The sequence below is a fragment of the Mustela erminea genome, chromosome 7 (genome assembly GCF_009829155.1).
Source record: "Mustela erminea isolate mMusErm1 chromosome 7, mMusErm1.Pri, whole genome shotgun sequence".
Classification (NCBI taxonomy): Eukaryota; Metazoa; Chordata; class Mammalia; order Carnivora; family Mustelidae; genus Mustela; species Mustela erminea.
This window is the reverse complement of record NC_045620.1, coordinates 104,727,223-104,742,929: the sequence shown is the minus strand read 5'-3', so window position 1 is coordinate 104,742,929 and position 15,707 is coordinate 104,727,223. Positions and strand designations below refer to the sequence as shown.

Genomic DNA, 15,707 nt, shown 5'->3' with positions numbered 1-15,707 from the left:
GATCTTCTAGGCATGTTATTTTCTCCTAAAATTTTGTTAAAGTTTCTTTAGATTTTTTTAGAGTATCTTCATTATAATTAGGTTTCTCATGGTTATAAATACTGATACACTTTCTACTCATTTGAACTAAACTAAACTAAAAAACAAAACAGAAAAACCCATAACCCTCTATTAAAACAGTGAGGCACATCATTAGTCATAGAATGAATTATTGATGAAATATAGGTACAACTTGGTGCATTTTTCAGGGTGGTTTTGGATTTTTTTGGTGATTACCTAATATTTTACTTTTTAATTTCTGTTATATTCTATTTGGCCTGTTGATTTTGTATAATGCATTCTCCTGGATTTCCTATTTTCTTATATCTTCTTGCTCTAAATGAGCCTGGAAATAGAAAATGTTTGTGAGCCAAATTTACATAAATTTAAGACATTTTAAATGATCTGATTAGAGAATAGCATAAACAATTTTATTGTATTTTTCCTGGGGCAATTTCGGTATACTTATATATTTTTTAAAAACCTATAGGATTATCTGTGTTCTTGGTATTTTTGTACTTTTTCCCCAGAATTCTTACAGTAAAACATATATTTCAAATGCGAGCACTGAGGATCAGATTTAAGTCTAGCCATCTTTTGCCTCAAGTGGTTGCTGTGAGGCAGTTTCCTATTTTCAGTAGGTTGTGTTTTGTTCTCCATCTCCTAGCAAACTGAAGGAAAGGGAAACAAATCAGATTAGAAGAGCAAATAGTTATTGTGAACTCCTGCTATATATAAAGTATGATGCATACCGGGTGTTTGAAAAACAGTGCTATTTTATAGAGCTCATGAATGTAAGTCCTTAGCCTGGCTAAGCATCATACTCATGTTACTCAATTTTCTTGTACTCAGCAAAAGTTGAACAGGGGTCTAAGGAGAAGTAAGGAAAACAGGTAGGGCTGTGAGATTTTCTACCATATACTTCTTTTTGTTATTTTTTAAAAGTTTAAGGAAATACATCCTCCCTCCTTTTTTTTTTTTCTTTCCTAAAGGAAGTACAGAATAACCACACATGCAAAAAATCTCTGATTTTTTGGAGATCCATCTAGAGACATACACTCTTAAATGTGGGGATATATTCTTTGAGTCTTTTATCTTTTGTCTTTATTATTATAAAATCAGATCAGTTTTCCACTTAAGTATCGTGAACATTTAATACTTACGATACTTACTTACGATACGATAATACGATACTTAAAGTATCGTGAACATTTTCTTATGTTCCTAAATTGTCACTCCATCTCTTCGGTTTGTAATGATTACATACTAATCTATCACTGACCTATATCTTAATGTATTTGACTAGTCTCATCATTTGGGATGTGTAATTTCTAGGTGTCTGTCTGTCTGTTTTATCATGCAAAGTAATTCTGCAGTAATTATTTTCGTGAATAAAGTATATGTGCCTCCCTGATAATTCCTTCAGAATACTCCTGAAAAGTACAAATTTTGTCAAACAGTATGGGTATTATTAATCTTTTATAACATAGCTATCAGCAAATCACAAGAAAGCATATTTAACATCTTTGCCAACAGAGTATTATTGTTAATTTTCAGGCTTTTCATAATTTTATTTTTAAAAAGTAGTTGTACTTCCTCATTAAAATAGAAATAGGTTCTTTGCAACCACTAGTAGCAATGAACAGTGTATTAGAAGCCTGTCTCTGCAAGTAAATGAATAGTATCTGAATGTCCACTCTTGACCACTTTAAATAGTCATTTGTACTGCTTTCCTAATCCATTTGACTGTCCATTTTAGTACATATTTAATATTTTATATGTTGTATTTAAATGAATTTTTCTTTCTTACAGTATAGTAAACCAGGGAAAAAATGGAAGGTTATGACTCAGGAATTCATTAATCAGCACACAGTGGAACACAAAGGAAAACAAATCTGTAAATACTTTCTGGAAGGGAGATGTATTAAGGTAAATATTAACATGTAAAGTCTTTTTAGGGGGTGGTTAGGGTTTTTTTTTTTTTGATTTCTCATATACTTGTAATTATAAAGCTGGTTCTTCAAAGTGTATCTTCAAAGTGTGTCTATGGAAATACTGTACATCGGAGCATACTTAATTCTGTTCTGGGGCAGTAATATAATTTGTTGAACCCAGATTTTATTTAACAAACACAAAATGCTGACTGTGTGGCAAGTACTGTTTAAAGTGGATTATTAATATTAAATGTTTTAATCTTTACAGCAAACCTATGAAGTAGGTACTGTTAATAGCCCCATTTTAAACATGGCCAAACCAAGAGGTTAAATAAGTGTCCCTAGTGGCTCAGCTAGAAACGGTGAGTGCTGGTGGAACCTGGGCAGTAGGCTCTGAGGCCATGCTCTCCGTGCTGCCTCTGCCTCTGTGCATAGCCACACCCACTGACTTGGGCAAGACTTCCAAGAGATTGTTTGAATTATTATTAGATCATGATTTAAACACTGAAGATATGGCCGTAGTTCCACCATGAAACACCATAGAGAAAATTCAATTGTTTCTTTTTTTCTCTTTTGTGACAGGGAGATCAGTGTAAATTTGATCATGATGCAGAGTTGGAGAAGAGAAAGGAGATCTGCAAGTTTTATTTACAAGGATATTGTACCAAAGGAGAGAACTGCATTTATATGCATAATATCCTTTATTAAAAAGATGTTAACCAAAATATTGAGATTATAAAACATTACTGAAGTTTTTCAAAATCCCTAGAAAACCTACTTTGGTTTTAAATTTAAAATAGCATCTGCTATGGTCATATGACTTTTTCCTCTTGATCTTGTCAAAGTGTTGATTACAATAATAAATTTCCTAAAACCCCTCAGAAATTCCCTGAATGTAAGCCACCTGAAAATGGCATATTTTTCAATAAACTTCTGGATTTAAAATTTTCTTTAGAAGTTTAAAATTTGTTTCCCAAATCATGAGGTAGCTTAGCTTATAGTTTTCATGTTGGGATATTTGACTTTAATATGACATATCAAGCCCCTTTGTTTCCTTTATAGATAAAAGCTCTTGCTACAAAATTTATTTGCTCTGTCTACAATTTTTATTGTGGAAAGTAACAGAACTTACATAATTGAAATACTGTTGTATTTGCTATAACAATTATTTTTTCTTTAAAATATTTTCTAGCTTAATATAGTAAGGAAGATTAAAATCTTTGGATGTTTTGCTGCATAATTGAAATATTTCATCTTAAAAATTGTCTAATATGACGTGTGTAAAAAATTCAGTGCAATATATAGTAATGCAGTCTTACTGACTCAGCACCGATATGTTTTTGGATTTCAAAATATTAGAGTTTGATGTCACTTGGTCTGTTCCTTAATATTTTTGTTTACATGAATTTCCGTGTAAGTTCTACCATAGTGGAGCAAAATGTTATCAAGGAGACAACTGTAAATTTTCACATGATGATCTGACTAAAGAAACAAGGAAACTTTTGGACAAAGTAAGTAATATTTTTGTACTTCAGTTATTTCTTAGGTCTCACCAGAGTCATTTGTCTTGAATCATATTTTATAAATCATATTTCAGAAAAGTCTCCTGAGAAATCAAGGATTTGTTATTTTATGTTTTAATCTATGAGTGTAGTATGTTAGAAAAGCAGAAGTATTGGACTAGGAATTAAAATCTTTCATTCTTAGCCTTGTTTTGCCATTAAAAAGCTAATGTACTTTGAGAAATATCTTTTACCACTTTGAACCTTTTTATCAAAAATGAGTTAGCTCTCTCTGACCCATTTTGACTTCAGAATGATATTTTTCTCATAACAAAACTGGTTTATTGAAGTCTTCACAGTTTTTAAATGTAAGGAAGAAAGATTGTTTTGGAATAGTAATCTTTGCCAATCATTTTTAGGTGTTGAACACTGAAGAAGAAGCCACAAATGAAGATGAACGAGAATTAGAAGAACTTCGAAAACGGGGCATAACTCCTCTTCCCAAACCACCTCCAGGAGTTGGGCTTCTGCCAACTCCACCAGAGCATTTTCCCTTTTCTGATCCTGAAGATGATTTTCAGACAGATCTCTCTGATGATTTCAAGAAAATCCCATCTCTTTTTGAAATAGTTGTAAAACCTACTGTGGATTTAGCACATAAGATTGGGAAGAAGTAAGTTAAAATCTTCAAAAATGGCATCATTTTCCCTCTAAAATTTCCTACTGAGAAAATAACTTGTATTCCATGTTAATCATGTAATTAAACTTAGGTAGAGATAGCAGATATCCGGCATTCACCCCAAATGCTCTTCCTGCTTTCCTTTGTCTCTGTCCCCTGCTGCATGCCATCAGTGTTTCTCTCTGTGGAATCCTTAACAGCTTTAAAAATCTCTCCACAGAGTAACCCTGAGAGACACTGCCCGGTGGCTAGAATTGGTATGTCTCCCAATTCATTAGGAGGCTACATTCAGCATTGATAACATCTTCAGATAGTGGCATTAGCATGTCTCCAGAATATTTGATTCTTTTAGAGAAATATTTCCTTAGGCTATTAGAGGAAAACCTTTGGTAAGCTGGATCCAGATTTGCATTTTCTAACAACACCATTCCATTCCTGCTGCCCTTTCCCAGAGTCTTTGCACCTGGGCTGCAAGTCCCACTGTTGATTATTTTAACCCTGAACACTCAGAAAATCAGTGAGATCTCAGTAAATGAGGAACAAGAAATTGACAGGAAATGTGAACCATTAAAATTATTTCTCTTAAGGTCAAGAAGAATGTAAGTATGTCGATTGTTTGGCTAATACTCTAATACTGTAGATCAGATGCGAGCCAATGCAAAAAGAGAAAGACATAATAGATATAAAGATAGAAATGGAGAGGCAAAAAAAAAAAAAAAAAGAAAGAAAGAAAGAAAGAAATGGAGAGGGAGCTCATTTTTGGGGTGGTCTCCCTCAATAGACCTGAAGGAATCAACTGACAAAACTATTAGAAATAGTAATTAAATTAGTAAGATGTCCAGAAAGAAGAACAACACTCAAAACCTAAAGGTCTTTTTATATGCCGGCAGTAATCCGTTAGAAATTGAAAAGGTGTGTGTTTGTATAGTAAAATTCTACTTTGTTATATTTTAGGAAAGGTCCATGTATACCTAGAAAAAAGTCTAACCAAAAAATAATAACTAACCAAAAAATATTTCTGTGGGTGGCAGGATTAGAGGTGATTCTTACTTATCTTTGCCCTTTTCTGTATTTTTCAAAATAGTTGTAAGCTTTAGAACAGCTAATAGTGTCAATTGATTAAGACTGTGGGCTAAAATGAAGGCAAGATGCATTTATTTGCATTTTTATTTGGAGATAATGTAGAATAAACTGCTTCTTAAAAACACATTCTGATACAGAAAAACACACTTAACCACACATATTTAAAATATAACATTCTTGTTTGCCTCTTTTCTTTGAACTAAGAAATACTCTTCTTTCTGTCTACAGGCCACCAGCATTTTATAACAGTGCCTCACCACCAGGACCACAGTTTCAGGAAAGCAGCCCACATCCTCAGCATATCTATAGTTCTGGATCAAGTCCGGGTCCTGGACCTAATATGTCTCAGGGACACAGTAGTCCTGTGATGCACCCGGGCTCCCCCGGACATCATCCATGCGCCGCAGTGCCACACAGCCCACCTTTGCCGCCTGCTCCGCCTGGGATTTTAGGTCCTCACAGTCAAGCTGGAGTACTTGTTCAACCAGATGCACCTTTGACACCACAGAATATGAGTGGTGCTTACCATTGCTCGGGCTTTCCAGAACACATGATGAAAGTACCCAGAGAGAATCACTGTTCTCCAGGATCCTCATACCTGCAAAGTCCTGGTGAAATGCAGCTCAACACCAGTTATGAGTCCCTACAAAACCCAGCTGAATTTTATGATAATTACTATTCACAGCATGCTGTACCTAATTTTCAGCCACCTAGTAACTCTGGTGGTGAGTTTACCTTTTCAAATAACTCATTTTTAATTGTTTTTAAGCTTAGCTTTTCTTTTTTTTTTTTTAAAGATTATATTTATTTATTTGACAGAGACACAGCAAGAGAGGGAACATAAGCAGGGGGAGTGGGAGAGGGAGAAGCAGGCTTTCCGCTGAGCAGGGAGCCTGATGCGGGGCTTGATCCCAGGACCCTGGGATCATGACCTGAGCCGAAGGCATACGCTTAGCGACTGAGCCACCAAGGCGCCCCAACTCATTTTTAATTTAAAATCTTTGGCGTTCTCTATTTTTCATTGAAAACATGATAAGAATGTGTGTTTTTAATAAAGCTAAGTGAAATGTAATGAAATTGAAGCCATAAAATATATTTTAAATTTAACCAAACATTTGCTACACCAGAACTTTAGATAGCTTTAAAAAAAATATTTACAATTGGGTGCCCACGTGGCTCAGTCAGTTAAGAGTCCCAAGTTTTCATTTCAGCTCAGGTCATAAGCTCCGGGTCATGAAACGAGCCCTGCATCCAGCTCCACGCTCAACATGGAGTCTGCTTGCCCCTGCCTCTCCCCTCAATGCTCTCTTTCTCTAAAATAAATAAAATAATATCCTGGGCGCCTGGGTGGCTCAGTGGGTTAAGCCGCTGCCTTCGGCTCAGGTCATGATCTCAGGGTCCTGGGATCGAGTCCCACATCGGGCTCTCTGCTCAGCAGGGAGCCTGCTTCCCTCTCTCTCTCTCTGCCTGCCTCTCCTTCTACCTGTGATCTCTCTCTGTCAAATAAATAAATAAAATCTTTAAAATAAATAAAATAATATCTTTAAAAAAACATTTACAATCACATAGTAATACGGTAATCAAATGTAGTTACTATTAAAGCTTCAATTTCTTGTAACTGACCGTGGCACTCTGTATCTGTGTTTTCTGTGTTATGTGTATAGATGGGATGTGGCATGTTGACTTTGCCCAGCATCAGCCTCCCATTGTTCAAGCCTCCCCTAACCGTGGGAGTGGATCTGATGGCAGCAGCAACACGGCAGGCCACGGCCCCCTGCCTGCTCCAGGCCTCCTCCCTGCAGTGCAGAGAGCTCTTTTTGTCAGACTTACTCAGAAGTACCAAGAAGAAGATGAACCAAGCAGCACCCAACCTCAAAGGGCACCAAGCAAGGACGAAGGTGTGTCAGTTGTTATGGTAGTATCTTACTTTGGAATTACCCAGTTCCTGAAATGCCCTTGAATAGGTTAAAATTTGAAAAATAAGTTCCTTTGAACTATCTATTCTACTTCCAGCTTATCTTGTAGCTTCTATCTGCTTGGAATTGGTCATGGTTTCCAGAGTCACTAATGCTTTATAATTGCAAAGAATTTTACCTGAAGCAGTGAGTAGATCGGAAGCTATAGTGTGAGGCCTGGCTGAAGCCTTTTATGGAAGAAGGAAATAAAACAGGAACCAGACATCTTCCAGTGCAGAAATTTTGACTTCTAGCCTAAGTTTAAAATGATTCAGTTATTAGAGTTTTTATGGGCATAGGTTGTATTCTACTATATTATGAAGGAATATTATTTTTAACATAAAAGATTATGTGGAAACCTCAAGTTTACCTTAGTATTTTTGATATTGATAAGTATATAACAGTTACTTAATTCAGTTGAGGAGAGAAAGCTTAACACATCCAGTTCTTCTTATGAATTACAGAATTGATATGTTTGCCCACTTTCTGGTGTGTGTGTATTTTTTTTTAAATTAAGCAAATTGCATGGCCGACATGGGGCTCAAACCCACGACCCAAGGCCAGGAGTCTCATGCTCCTCCAGCTAAGCCAGCCAGGTGCCCATTGACCTACTCTTAAGCATAAAATTTATAAATATGTAAAACTGGGTAACATTAGGTAGCTACAAGCTATTATATAAACATCTGTTACCTTTTCAAAGAAGGTAGCATTAACACTTCATTTATTTAACATCACAGGGAAATTAGGGATTCCTAATAAGTTAGTTTTCTATACAATTTATGTTTGCTTCTTAAAGTGCTTAAACTTAAAAAAAAATTTTGATGATTATCTTTCTATAAAGTCTTAGATTTACATTTTCATAAATAAGAAAATTTACAGTTTTTCTGGATATAAAATTTTGTACTATAGTAATATAATTGGTGATGTTTTATGAAGGTTTTTTCTCTGTGTCCAGAAAAAATCTTGAATGGCTAGGTTTCTTTAAGAATTTAAATTCAGTTAATTAACATATAGTGTATTATTAGTTTCAGAGGTAGAGTTCAGTGATTCATCAGTTGTATATAACACCCAGTGCTCATTATATCATGTGCCCTCCTTAATGCCTGTTACCCTGACTAAGAGTCTCTTACGGTTTATCTCTCTGATTTCATCTTGTTTTATTTTTCCCACCCTTCTCCTGTGCTCCTCTGTTTTGTTTCTTAAATTCCACATATGAGTGAGATTATATGATAATTGTCTTTAGCTGATTGATTTATTTAACTTAGTATAATACCCTGTAGTTCCGTCCACATCATTATAAATGGTAAGATTTCATTCTTTTTGATGGCTAATAGTCCATGGTGTGTGTGTGTGTGTGTGTGTGCGCGCGCGTGTGCGCGTGTGCGCATGCCATTTCCTCTTTATCCATTCATCTGTCAATGGACATCTGGGCTCTTTCCACAGCTTGGCTATTGTGGACATGCTGCTATAAACATTGGGGTGCAGGTGCCCCTTTGGATCACTACATTTGTATCTTTGGGTAAATACCTAGTAGTGAACAGCTAGATTTTTGTGTGTGTGTTCATGTTCATTTTTATAAATTGTAATGCCCTTATAATTTTAATCTCTCCTTTGATAAAAAGCTGAAAAAGTTGTTAACTGTCATTTCTTATCTAATATCTCCTTTTCATTGGCCTACCCATTGGTCTGCTTTCCTTCTCATTCCAGAAATGATTGAAGATGGCTTAGGAAATATATTGATAAGAAAGGCAAACTAAAATAGCATCTTCCTTTTGTAGGTCAGATTTGGATCATCTTACATATTTGGATCAAGTAACAAATTCTGTGAGAAATGAATTGCTATGCAGAAATATTTAAAATAATGGCAGCAGGTTAAAGTGAATCACTAGTTCAGCTTTGGTCTTCCCAAGGTCAAAGAGAGGAAGAAAAGAGATCTAGTGTCTAGAAGTAGTTTTTTCTGACACTGACATCGAAATATGAGTGCAACTTTTTTCCATTGGGTTGGGGTACCTGGCTGCCTGAGTCAGTGGAGCGTAAGACTCTTGATGCTTGGGGTTGTGAGTTCAAGTCCCACTTTGGATGGAGAGATTCCTTAAAAAGAAAACTTTAAAAACAAGCCAAAACTTTTTTCCACTGTGGTATATAGTCTGTATGATTTTAAGCCATAATTCCACCCTAAATATCAATGCCTGTTTTGTAACTCTGTTCAAACTATATGTGTAACACTGAAATTATGTGTAGTAGAAACGTGTTAGTGAGCAGTGAGATGAGTTAAATGAGAATATGCCCAAAATTCTATTAATCCATGACATTCTAGGACACATACGTGTGTGTGTGTGTGTGTGTGTGTGTGTGTGTGTGTTACCAAGTCAGAGTCAACATATGTATTTTTTTTTAACATGTGTATGTTTTAATGGAAAGGAAGGACTGTCTCCTGTAGCATCAGTTCATAATCCCTGCTGTACTACTAGAAAGAACACCTCTGACAGTTAAGCTTCTTAACAGGGTGTCTAACACACTAGGGTTAAATATAAGCCTTTAGGAATACGGCCCAAAGTGTTCCCATAAAGTTAAAGTATATAAATTTCAGGTTGTTAGTTTTGTTATTTTTACTTTAAAATGTTTAAATAGCTAATATATTCACATATGTCAAACTTCTAGAAATATAATAAGCTATAGATGAAAAATCTCTACCTCATCTCTCATTTGCTTGTTTCCCAATGCTCCCTTAACCTGTACTTCATTGTTTTGTTTTCTTTGCAGATTTTTAAAAAACATTGCATCCTTATTATCTCAATAAATGCAGAGCTACGAAGCTTAAGTATTACTTAAATTAAAGAGATCCAAAACATTTTAGTATTCTTTTCCAAGAGTATTTTCCCTCCTTCCCCAACTCTGTCATGCCACACATACTCTAAGTTCCCTTTTGGCCAATCCGAATAAAAGGTCCTGACTTCTCCCTGACCAGAAGGACGCTACACGTATTCTAATATCACACCTCTTTCTCTATAGAGTATGATGACTGAATTGATTATTGTCATTCCGCATCTAATTTTATTCCAGTGTTGAAACTCTGGCATTTCTCTGATGCATTTTCTTGAAGTTAGACTACACTTTTTCTAGAAATATTGCATGTTTTTCGATTATCTTAATTAAGGTAAAATATGAATGCTTCATTCTTTACAATAAGTTTTTATCTGCATTTAGATGATACTGTTAACTGGTATTCCAGTAGTGAAGAGGAAGAAGGAAGCAGTGTGAAGTCAATACTGAAAACATTACAGAAACAAACAGAAACTTTAAGGAATCAGCAACAGCCTTCCACAGACCTCAGCACTCCTACTGACCCAAGACTCGCTAAAGAGAAAAGCAAAGGAAACCAAGTTGTTGACCCTAGACTTAGGACTATCCCAAGGCAAGACGTGAGAAAATCCTCTGAGTCTGCCCCACTGGATCTTAGACTAGCATGGGATCCCAGGAAATTGAGGGGGAATGGAAGTGGTCACATAGGATCGTCTGTTGGTGGAACAAAATTTGATTCGCATCATGCAAATCCCAGCTCTGTCAAACACAAAAGAGGAGATGATGATGATGAAGATACAGAAAGAGAATTGAGAGAAAAAGCTTTCTTAATACCTTTGGATTCTTCCCCTGGCATAATGCTCCAGGATCCGAGGTCACAGCTGAGGCAGTTCAGTCACATTAAAATGGATATTATCCTAACCAAACCCAACTTCGCAAAACACATCGTGTGGGCTCCAGAAGACTTACTTCCAGTCCCTTTACCTAAACCTGACCCAGTATCTTCAATCAATTTACCTCTGCCCCCTCTTATAGCTGACCAGAGGCTCAGTAGGTTGTGGAATACAAAAAGCGATCTTCATCAGAATACAGTGCCCACTGATTCAAAATCAGCAGCCAAAGCCAAAGTGAACACCGCAAACAGAGAAGGCTACCTAGAACAATTTGGAGACTTACATAGTTCAGGAAGTAAATTAGGAGATCCTAGGCTGCAAAAAAATTTTGATCCTAGACTTCATAGACTGCACAGTACAGAGTCTCACCCAGCGGTTATGAAGGACTCACATACATTAAAGGGCACCCCTCACTTAGCCAGATCTAACCTTGCTTCGTCGCAGCCCTCAGGGGCTGTGACTAGCAGTTCCGGGCCGGGGGCCTTGCCTCCATATGCCCCTAAACTCTCCTCTTCAGCTGGCCTTCCCCTGGGAACCCCAAGTTCAGTTCTTAGTGGCATTAGTTTGTATGACCCTAGGGAGCATGCTTCATCATCTGCGTCAGAGCTAGCAGCAGAAAATACAGAGAACCCAAAAAAAAGTGGTGGTTTAAAAAGTAGTGACAAAAATGAGCCTTCTCCTGGAGAAGCAGTCCTGCCACAGAAAACCAGTGCAAATGTGGAAGTCGCCGTGGATGGGCCGGCTGACCCACAGGCAGACACCCTCAAGAGTCCTGGTACAGTTCAGGTCCCAGCAGTGCACAGTCTTCCTATTCAGGCATTAACAGGCTTAATTAGACCACAGTACAGCGATCCAAGGCAGTCCAGGCAGCCAGGGCATACAAGTCCCACCCCGGAAAGTGATCCCAGTAGAGAACCAGATGACAAATCTCTGAAAGAGGTTTTTAAAACTTTTGATCCGACTGCTTCACCATTTTGTTAGCTATAGTGTAATTAAGCAATTCTTTTCACTCTGTGACTATTGCAGTCCTCTGCTGTTTTGTAACTGGTTTACCTCTATAGTTTATTTATTTTTAAATTATAAATACTTTTCAGCTGCTAGTATCAGAACCACATGAAGTTATATCCTCTAAAGCCTGTGGTATTTTATATAATATTTTTATAACTTTAAGAGACTGTAGTAATTGACATAGAAACCTATATATCATGTTAGCTTCGGTAAAAGTACTTTTATCGTAAATAACCCATCATGAACTTGACACTCTGCCCAAATATATGCCAGTCGTCTTTCATAATCAATGTTTAGATAAATGATTACCACTTTTATATGGTTGTTAGTTTCAAGCAATATGATGTACATTACTTTTGAGCAACAGTATTTTGACTAGGATCTTCTCTGTTTGTCAACAGAACTGATTAATATGTAATGCTAACTGCTAACTAAAATGTAAAATGAAGTAAAGAAAACATTTTTAAAATCACAATCAGCAGAGCAGTTTGTGTTTAAGGGCATCACTTTTATTAGTATTGGCAATATTGTGTAAATGAAGCATTTGAATGTCATATCTTTTAAAAGTATTTTACTGCATACTGTATCATAGAAGTTGGAGATACATAGATTGTTTTTGCTAAAATGAAATATTCCCCAAGTTCTCTAACATAACTTTTTAAATTTAATTTTCATATTAAATAGTTATGAGTTCTTGCTGTGTTACATTGTGATGTTTATGTGTCTCAATGTTTTTGTCGTTAGCAGCATAATTTATATTACGTTTTCAAATGATATAGCTGCGATAATTGTATTCATCATGACTTTGGTAATTTTTAACAAACTTTTAAAAGATCCAGTGACAGTCTGTAGTGATTATTGCATTGGTAATGTTTTAAATGTCCAGGTTCTATATTTTAAATAGCAAGAAAACACAGAGATGGTATAATCAACTGTATATGGCTACCAATAAAGAATCTCTTTCAGATCTCTCCTGACTGGCATTCTGTAACAGAAGAGACTGCCTGGTATTTTAAGTATTTAATGTCCTCATAGTTGGAAATCTCTTAAATTGATTAGAAATTTCATTTTTATGAAAAATAATTTGTATTCATTCTTGTGTCTTTTGTGCAGTATATAAGTAATGGCAGCCCTATTTGTTTTATACAAATTTATAACGGAAAGTAAGTATTACACTCATATTCATATCTTGAACTAGATGTGTGTGACCATGTTTGCTGGTAATGGCTCCGATAAGTAAGTTGAGATGGAGCATTTCACTATAAAAGATAATGGAAGTAAAGGAAATTGGTCCTTGGATGAAAATAGCTATGCTTGAGAAGTGATTTTAGAAATTTACGGCAAAATATTTCTGTGGGAACCTAACATTCAGCTAGCATATGATTTAATATTAATACATATTTTTCTATTCCCTTTTTTTTTTTTTTTTGCTTTGATTCCATACTTAAATGATGTTGCAGCTAAGTGAACAGGAACTCTGCTCACAATGAACTAAGGAGTTCGTTGTGTTCTAAGTGGAAGGACAGTTGTTCAAGGGGATGCGAATTTATACTTTATACTTTGGTTACATTGTTGCCTAAAATGGCTCTGGATAACATTTTTGGGTTTAAAAAATGTACTTTAAAGCCACCATAGAAAGTATTTTCTGATTTACTGTCCACATGAACTTTTATTGTTAATTGAAAAGTAAATAAATGGTAAAACTGACAGAAAAAAGTTGTGTGTGTGTGTATATACACACATACACTTCTATGCATACAAATATATAATATTTATCAGGAAAAAAATCAGTAAAATTGCTGAATTATAGTAATTAAATTGAAATTTTTTAGCGAATCTTTAATTCCCCCGTATATTTTATAATTACATTAAGTAATAATGTTCATATTTTAAATATCATACAAAAAGATAATTTGGCTTGTTAAAGATCCAAATAGAATCCAAATCCTTAACAGAAGATCCTTTTTACTTAAGAGAGATGTTGAAAGATTATTAAAAAATAAGGTTTAAAAATGAATGCAAATTATCATGTCCATTTGTTCAATATTCTTGAGTCTCTATTATGTCAGCTAGTGTCCTAGAGGCTATTTTATAAGAAAGTGTAGGCATGGTTTCAAATTTAACAATATATTTTATATGAAAATGTGTTATTTATGTTTAAAATAATGATTTTAATTTGTGGTCTTTTTTAATTGAGATAACTTTAGCTTAGGAGGTAATCTATTGTATCCTGTCAGTTTCGATTATTTTAATCTTCTTTTTTTCTTTTTCTCACCAAAATTTAATAAGTAGCCCTTTTTCCTGATGAATGAGGTCTTCTTTAAGATGAATCGGTATTTGTTAGAATCCATGTAAGTTGATTCACACTAGCACACTGGAAAATACTTTGTGTCCCTGTTTTTATAAGCCAAACATTTACAGGTAACAGAAATAACTTGTGCTCTAGAAGAGTCTTGATGAGATTCATCGATTGAGGTGTAACTTAACTATTCATACTGATTTATGACATAAGGTTTATACCTGTTTACTGTGCTGTCAAGTAGAGTGGGATATATCAGTGTGTTGAATTGGATACCCAGGTGACCACAATTTAGTTTGGGCAACTACTTTCCCACATTTTATATTTAGTTTTTGCTCCAAACTCCTGTCTCTGGAGCTTTCCCAGTTAGGACCTCATTCTGAACCTAAAAGTAAACCAAATACTGGAGTGATTTCAAATTCTGCTTCAGCAATTATGTCTGCTTCTGTAGGGACCCTGGTGTTACCCAGCTGCGTGTGCCAAACCCCAGAATTAGGTTGCAACTGAAGTAGCCTAATGATGGGATGATGTTTGCTTCAGTTTCTGTGTGTCTTTTACCCTACCATAAGGACTAGTTTTCCTTGCTTGTCCTGCTTATTTTTAGAGTGGAAGAACAGTTGATTAGTAAAGAAATCCTGTATAAGTGTACATATAAGCCACTTCACTCAATTAATTGGAAGAAATAGAGGAAAAGAGGAGAACTCAGGAGGGCTGGTGGCCTAAACATAATAAATTCATATTCTTGTTCTGAAGTGATTTGTAGGTGTTTTTTCTCAATGTCCAGTTCCTTATCTGTGAAATGGGTATAATTTTGACTGCTCACAGACTTGCTGTAAGGAGTGAATGAATTATAAAAGTGTTTTTAAATGTAAAATTGGTTTATAACTTTTATGGACATAAACATTACACTTCCACTAGGGTGCATTAAGCTGTACAAATTCCAAATAACATAATTTGTGTGGTTTGCCAATTTTATGTTGTTTCAGATGATATATATTGAAGACACAATAGGATTGCGTGAGAAGTTGTTTTAGAGAATACGAACCCATCAAGTTAGCAATTCCCTTTAACATTTTGTGTGTTGTTAGTAAGACATAGGACTTTCGTAATTTATAGCTGTATGGACTTGTAGCGTCTGTGCAAGATCTGACTGCCCATTTTATTCAAGTTGGATATTGATGGAGGGTTAAAAATGCTATGACAGTCCATATTGCATGGTGTATTTGCTTCAATTATAGCATGTATCGTATAGGCAGAGTGGCCAGTGTATTCATTATAAAAGCCATTAGCTCTTAGAAACATTAGAGATGTTTACTCCCACTTCTTAGTGTACATTTCTGCTAGCACATGACATGGAGATCTTTTGGAGTGACTACTTGTTTTGATAAAGGTATTGTTTTCCTTTGGTTCATGGCAACTTAAAGTCTGAAAGTTCCTAGGGACCTAGATGTGAGGTCTTGTCAAAATCTTCCCAATTGCACAACACAAAGTCAAGGTAGAGATGCTCTTCCTG

The 15,707-nt window shown here is 35.5% G+C and overlaps 1 protein-coding gene across 1 annotated transcript in view; it reads left to right on the top strand.

Annotated features, from left to right (window-relative positions):
- ZC3H6 (zinc finger CCCH-type containing 6) overlaps positions 1-12,886 on the top strand; it is a 56,204-nt gene extending 43,318 nt beyond the window's left edge. Inside the window, exons 6-12 of the mRNA XM_032352759.1 lie at positions 1,852-1,968; positions 2,556-2,667; positions 3,375-3,484; positions 3,895-4,148; positions 5,466-5,962; positions 6,902-7,135; positions 10,400-12,886. Coding sequence (XP_032208650.1) covers positions 1,852-1,968; positions 2,556-2,667; positions 3,375-3,484; positions 3,895-4,148; positions 5,466-5,962; positions 6,902-7,135; positions 10,400-11,868 — 2,793 coding nt within the window. The 3' untranslated portion in view covers positions 11,869-12,886. The remainder of the gene's footprint in view (positions 1-1,851; positions 1,969-2,555; positions 2,668-3,374; positions 3,485-3,894; positions 4,149-5,465; positions 5,963-6,901; positions 7,136-10,399) is intronic.
- The last annotated feature ends 2,821 nt before the right edge of the window (positions 12,887-15,707 follow it).